Source organism: Austrofundulus limnaeus, unplaced genomic scaffold (genome assembly GCF_001266775.1).
Source record: "Austrofundulus limnaeus strain Quisiro unplaced genomic scaffold, Austrofundulus_limnaeus-1.0 Scaffold113, whole genome shotgun sequence".
NCBI classification, from domain to species: Eukaryota; Metazoa; Chordata; class Actinopteri; order Cyprinodontiformes; family Rivulidae; genus Austrofundulus; species Austrofundulus limnaeus.
Genome location: NW_013952515.1, coordinates 1564480 through 1571304, shown reverse-complemented (window position 1 = coordinate 1571304; position 6825 = coordinate 1564480). Strand labels below are relative to the sequence as shown.

General features: G+C 41.4%; 1 protein-coding gene across 1 annotated transcript in view; it reads right to left on the bottom strand.

Annotated features, from left to right (window-relative positions):
• The window catches only part of raver2 (ribonucleoprotein, PTB-binding 2), a gene marked incomplete in the record, with an annotated part of 133137 nt that overhangs the window by 4496 nt on the left and 121816 nt on the right, over positions 1 to 6825 (bottom strand). Inside the window, 3 exon segments of the mRNA XM_014014291.1 lie at positions 1450 to 1560; positions 2191 to 2372; positions 4897 to 5005. Of these exon segments, the coding sequence (XP_013869745.1) occupies positions 1450 to 1560; positions 2191 to 2372; positions 4897 to 5005 (402 nt within the window).

The following is a 6825-nucleotide window of genomic DNA, read 5'->3' as shown; positions in this document are numbered from 1 at the left end:
TATACATATGTATAACAAGGGGCAGGCTTGCTTTCTAATTACTGAGAGAGTTCAGCTGGTGTCTTGGCTTTCCATGCCTTTTTACACCTCCCTTTCTTCATGTGTTCAATACTTTTTCCCTGTGTCATTCCACATTATTACAAATAACTTCATTTCTGGACATTTATGGTTTGATTTCTTTGTATGTATGGATGACTTGGGTTGTCACTGACATCTGGTGAAAATTTCATGTCGTTAGCACCTCTAGTAATATATTTACTGAGAAAAATGTGTTCGATACTTATTTTACCAGCTGTATATACCATTCTGACTTCCTACTGGATTGAACTCACTCCATCACACCTGTTTGACACAAATCACATCACATTCCAGCTGGACAGACTGTGGCACAATGATTCCCAACCAGGAGTACAACCATCCCCTGTTACAGGGGGTACGTGGAAAAATTTCCCAGGTGCACAAAAAATAAGTAAAAATAGCAATGTGGAAATTATGGATTTGACACAAAATGGAACCCAGTATAAAAAGCAGAATCTTACAGAATTTGCTGGTCAGGTTTGAGTCCAGGTCTCATCTGGTCAGGTTTGAGTCCAGGTCTAAGGTCTGAGTCCAGGTCTCATCTGGTCAGTTTTAAGTCTGGGTCTCATCTGGTTAGGTTTGAGTCCAGGTCTCAAATTAGAGGAAGTGGGAAGTGATTTTACAGCTTCAGTAGCTGCTGTGTGTTGGTTTTCCAATCTCTGGTCCAGGTCAGTCCAGAGTGTTTTTTTTTTTCACATGTAAATTTCATAAACTTCATAATCTTCGTAAAGGGAAGGTATCAATATCAATTTACTTAAAAGTTTGTTCTGTTGACAAATCTAGCTACAAAATTGGACAAAATTATTGGTACCCCTTATTTAATAAAAGAAAAACCCAAAATGGTCACAAAAATAACTAGAATCTGATGAAAATAATAATCCAGGGAGGTTGGCTACATTCCCATGGATCTTAAATTTTTGAGTAATACACGCACCTATAGTCACAGGAACATCAAGCTGCTTGGAGATGGTCTTATAACCTTTACCTTTAACATGATTCTCTGTCTAATATCCTGAGACATGTCCTTCCTTTGCTTCCTCTGGTCCATGTTGAGTCTGGTCCACACCATGTCTCCAAACAGCACAGTGAGTATCTGTAGCCCTATATACAGGCCCACTCACTGAGTACAAGATTGTAGACACCTGTGGAGCTAATTARTGKACACACCTTGATTTAACATGTCTGCAATGTCTGACTTTCATTTGTTCATTTTCATAGAATTTTTATTTCTTATTACTTTTGTCAGATTCTATTTATTTCTATGACCTTTGTGAGTTTTTCTTTCATTAAACGAGGGGTACCAACACTTTTATCCATGTGTCTCTGACGATGTTTCATGAAAATACTTGTCACATAGTCATTGTGTGTTACCTGGGTGTGTTCCTTGTTGTAATCTGCGGCCGTGTTGTCCTGCGGAGCTGCAGTGCTGTAAGTGTGAGCTTGTGCTGCCTGGTATTGCTGGTACCACTGCTGCATGGCGTCCTGTGGTCCACAAACACACACACAYACACAYACATACACACACAGACACCAGCAAACATCAGGTGAACGGAGCAGACAGGTTGTGTGTTTGCTCAATAATACCGTAGTGATTTTTAAGTCTTCTTCCTCACGTTGTGCTCTTTCTTTGACATTCATTAACCATCGTCCCCGCCCCGTTTCTCAGCTTTGTCTCGATTTTCCAGCCAAATTCAACCAACCGTGTTTATTGGTTATCTAATCACGACTCATTCGTTTGAATGGGTAGATTGTAATTAACATTTAAAATTAGGTTTTCTCCTTGCTGCAAAATATCAGATATGTCARTCGCGGCTTGAGGAGGCAGAGCGACAAGTGGAGGGAGAGGAGGAAAAAAAACCAGAAGGCAAACAGCTCGTAGGAGGGCTGCGTGTTGTTTTTGAGTGGAGGGATGAGAAAGGAAAGGAGCAGGGACAGATGGAGACACACACAGTGCCTCGCTGCCAAATCCACTCTCGTTCCGAGTCCCAGTATCCAAACCCATTCTTATTTCTTCCAGCTCCCTGCCTCTCCCAGTTACAGCTCCCTGCCGCTGAACACAAACCTGYGTGTAGACAACTTATTGTCGTGTGTTTTTAAGCAAACCTGCAGTACCTGTGTGTACGCCTGGTTGTACTGGGTGAAGTCAGCGGAGGTGTCAGAGGTGTAYGGGGCGGGGGTCGTGGCCGCGGCGCTGTGGGGGAAAGGACCAGAACCCTGGGAGACCACCGGAGCAACTGGGCTGCCGTACACTCCGGTTCCAGGCTGTCCCCCCTGAGGCTTGTTCCCCACTGAGCCTGAGCGAAACACAGAGACAGTGTGTGTGTGTGTGTGTGTGTGTGTGTGTTTATGTTTGTGTGTGTGTGTGTTCAAATATAAAAGCTACGAAACCAGCAAAATAATCTACAGATCATTTACAACTGTGCAAAAGTTTTAAACCACCCATCTCCTCTCACTTTGATTCCAAGGAGCCAGACTTGACACATTTTCCATATTTTCTGGAGTGTAAGTCCCACTTTTTAATAGTTTGGCTGTTCCTGCGACTTAAACCTTTGTTCATTCGGACACGAACCAAGGAGTAAACATTACCGTCTGCAGACGTGAGAGGGCGCTCTAGGCTTGTGACAACTATACGTTGTTCCTGTACCAAGGAGCAGCAGAGAGAAAGTTTGGAGTGAATGAGAAACTTGTGAGAGAGTGATGAAGAGCAGAGGTWACTAGCTATGTTTACATGAGCAGAATTATTTGAAATGTACTCAGATTAATTAAGCCGAACGTATCGTTTACATGGGCACAAAATTAACTAATTAATGTAGGATTTTATTCACAATTGAAGTACTGACGTAACCCCCCTCCCCCCAGACAAAAAAAAACAGAAGTAGTTGTACTTCCATGACGAACATAAACAAATGTTAAAAAGGCAGAAATAACTCTGTGTTGCTACACTTTCAATGTGTTCAATAATTATGAGCTCTTTAAAAGTTTCTAATTGAAACGTTGTATCGCTAACTGACATATTAGCATCTAGCCAGGAGCAAATACGTCAAGATGACAGGGCGCACAGTCAGGTCAGTTTTCCACAACTAGAACAAGATGATCAGATTAAGTGTTTACATGCACGCCGTTCAGATTATCAATCAGCATAAACCACCCCTCTCGTTCAGATTATAAATTAATTCTGATYGAGCTGAATCAGACCAAAGTATTCCGACTGGGGCGTTTACATGGCACRTTTTGATTCTGATTGGCTGTTTATTCTGATKACTTATGTCYCTGTAAACATRGCTAYTCTTATAACAATGAAGAAACKTAAGGARGTTAATTGTGTGATGTGGAATGAGTTTGGTGAACTACAGGTTATTCCCTGGTATGTTCTGTGTGTTATTGTGTCATTTCAGATTAAGCGTCTGTTCTTTGTGAATTAAATTCCTAAGTAAATGCGACTTATAGTCCAGTGCGATTTATAAGCCTCATTCACAWGTCAGCTCAGTCCGGGACTGATGCGTTCTGCTCTTCTCAGATCAGTCAGAAAAAACACMGAGTCAGCAAGTGGRTTAGAAGAGAGGCTGCAGAGCCGAGCAGGCTGACTTGTGAAAAAGAAAGCTGCGRTGYTGYGGCTCAAAAACTGATGAGCAGATGRCATTAGTAAACCACGGGATCGCTAAAGTAAGTGAGGACTAGGGCTGCCACGATTAATCGACGACTAATCGATTATTAAAATAATCGATGACTAATTTAATAATCGATTAATCGTTTTCTTTTTTTGTTGTTCTTTACTTTGTTTTTCTCTCCAAACTGCTTTGACACCTTCCACTGCCACGTCTGCCTTTCTGTCCTTGACACACATGCACAGCAGTGGTAACTGGGGTAGGCCGTGGACGTCACAAGACATTATACAGACAGGCTCTGGTATCATGGCTACCTGACAACGGAGCTCAAAAATGTGGGATCATTTTAAGAAAATGAAAGAGAAACCTGTGCAACATCTGCAGAGCAGAACTTRCCTTCCACAGCAATTATTTTTAGTTAGCATATAGCTAAAATCTAACCATGGTTATATAATAGCAGCTGCTGACGTGATAAGCTGTATGTTTTATATTCAACGTATGATCCGATTAATCGACTAATCGAATAAATAATTGGTGATTAATCGATTATTAAAATAATCATTTGTGGCAGCCTTAGTGAGGACAATTTGTCCCACAGTTACTATCAAAGTGAGGTCTTTGATATAAAGTGAGGACCTCTTCAATGTCCTCACTTTGTTTGCAGCTCTGCTGTGCTTTAGGTTTAGAGGTATGATGTGAATTGAGTTTTAGTTCACTGCACTAAAATAACTGTTTTTGTCACTTTTACAATGGATTGCATCAACTCTGTTACATTACAGAAGGAAGCCTCACTGACGTGAAATGTAAATCTGACGATCTGTGTTTGATTACTCTGGCTGGCTTTCTCAAGGACCCGGATGTGTGACACAAAAATCTGAATTATGGAATTGAAAGTGAATTATGGAACTGAAAGTGAAAGTAGACAAACTGAATTTTTAATAGAGCAAAATACAGTTTCAAAACAAATTAATTCAAATTCAAAACTTTAAATTAAGTTTCAAATCATTAAATTCAGTTTCAAATTCAGATATTCCAATTCAACTCCTGMTGGCACAAGATTTATCCCATATTTAGGACCAAGGTGTGAATAGAGGTTAGTTTTAGGGTAAATGGTCAGGGTCAGGCTATAAAATTACCAGAAAATGAATGGAAGTCAATCCACRGYCCCCACGGGGATACAAAAACAAAACTGTGTGTGTGTATGTGTGCTCACCTTGCAGAATAACACCCGGCATTACACTGGCCAAGTTTAAGTAAGGGTTGGAGGGGAGTCTGACTTCTTTAGGAGGCTCGCCCAATAAAGAACTCTGACCGTTGTTTACCTGAGGAGAGAAAAGGCTTTTTTATTTGCGTGATTTACAATAAAATCTTTAGGAACCAGGCTACGAAGAAGAGTCGACTAGATCACTTTGCTTCTTTTCTGTCCTCACCTCTAAAATGATTTAAAAAGAGATTTTACGGGCTGCTGAAGAGCTAAAGAGCCCGAGGAACCTGCGAAGATTGTTCTGTTAATTACATTTTCTCTCCAATAAAAGATTTTTTACAGAAGACGGCACTGGGACAAGATTTAGTTCCCAAAAGGAACGTCGACGCCGTGATTATCTTTTACRCCGACTTGTAACAAATGATGATGTTTGAGGATTGTAGCAGAGCTGTTCTTAATCGAGGCCACGTCCTAGAGAAAGTAAACAACTGAATGTGAACGTTGCTGTCTGAACAGGAGAAAGTGCTGAAAAGACAGACAGGAAGTCAGAAGATACGGCTGTGAGAGAAATGCATTATGGAAATCTATTACAGGAGTCTTCAGGAGACTGGCGGGTGCTCCGTGGGATTTCACAGGGATCAATAAGGCTAAAGTGAAAACAAAAAAGCCTGTTCAGATTCCACCGAACTTTCAGACTGATGGATTAGTTAGAACTTTTAGTTTGTCAAAACTAAAATAAGCATRAAAATATTGTGATGCTGCAAACAGAGCTGCACAAAGTGGGTCACTTTTTACATGCACACTGATTCCCAAGTGTTTTAAATCAAAGATTTAGTAGTTTACCTAATTGTTTAAGGGAGGGGCGTATTATGCAAAACAGCATTTTTGAGCTTCATRTCATGTTATGATGTCATGTCCTCATCAAAAACATACCCAGAGTGTTTCTTTGACTCGTTCATGCATGTTTGAGAAATCCTTAAATCTCCTGTRGCCATGTGGAGCTACCTGAACACCTGCTGGTACAAAGCCCCGCCTTTTTACCAAAAGCTCCTCCCTGAGAGGAGCACCTCCTCCTCCCACAGAGCACCCCTCCCACACAGCTCCACCAGCCTATTGGCAGGATAAATATAAAAAATGGTGGAGGTTCGTGGTTTTGTTGCAAAAACACAGCTTCCTGATGATCTGTATTAATAGTTTCTTTAAAAAAAAGTATCTTATCATTGACATACTGCACATATATGAGAGGATGACTGGGAGAGATATTACCAAGCTGAACCATCTTGTAAGAGCCTCTGTGCTCGCTCCGGTTCTTCAGAAAATCTACTTTTGATGTGGGGTCATTAAAGTAAGTTTCAACTGTGTCCTGAGTTGGCATTTTCCAAAATTGATGATATATAACAGGGCTATTTAAGTAAATTAAGCCAGGCACACACCGGATGGGTTTTGAGCAGCCAAAGCAGCCAGTTTACATGCAAAGTCTATGGTGGACGCGCATCTAGGAGCAGCGCAGCATGTTGCGGCGCGTTTTGCCAGTTTAGCGCGGCGCGCAAGGCAGCGGTGGGATGCGGCAGAGGGTTTTCTGTGCGTGCGGCGCGTCCAAAGTAGCCGCTGCTCGAGTTAAAAAAAATTGAACTTTCGCTGCTCGATGCACTGCGGCAACCAATCAGAGAGATTAATTTTTCCATGTGACGATTTCCTGAACCCGACACAGACGGACAGGAGCTCTTTAGATAAAATCGACAGTCTGCAGTTGGTGTTCTGGCTGGATATCAGCACCGATGCGGGTCAGCAGCTCGTTAAACTGACCGCGGTGTTAAACTGGGCTCGGGACAAAAAAAGTTTGTCAGCTCTTGTGCTGTACCAAATGATTATTTTCTAATCGATTAATCTAATGATTATTTTTCGATTAATCGATTATTCTAACAACAAATCTATAAG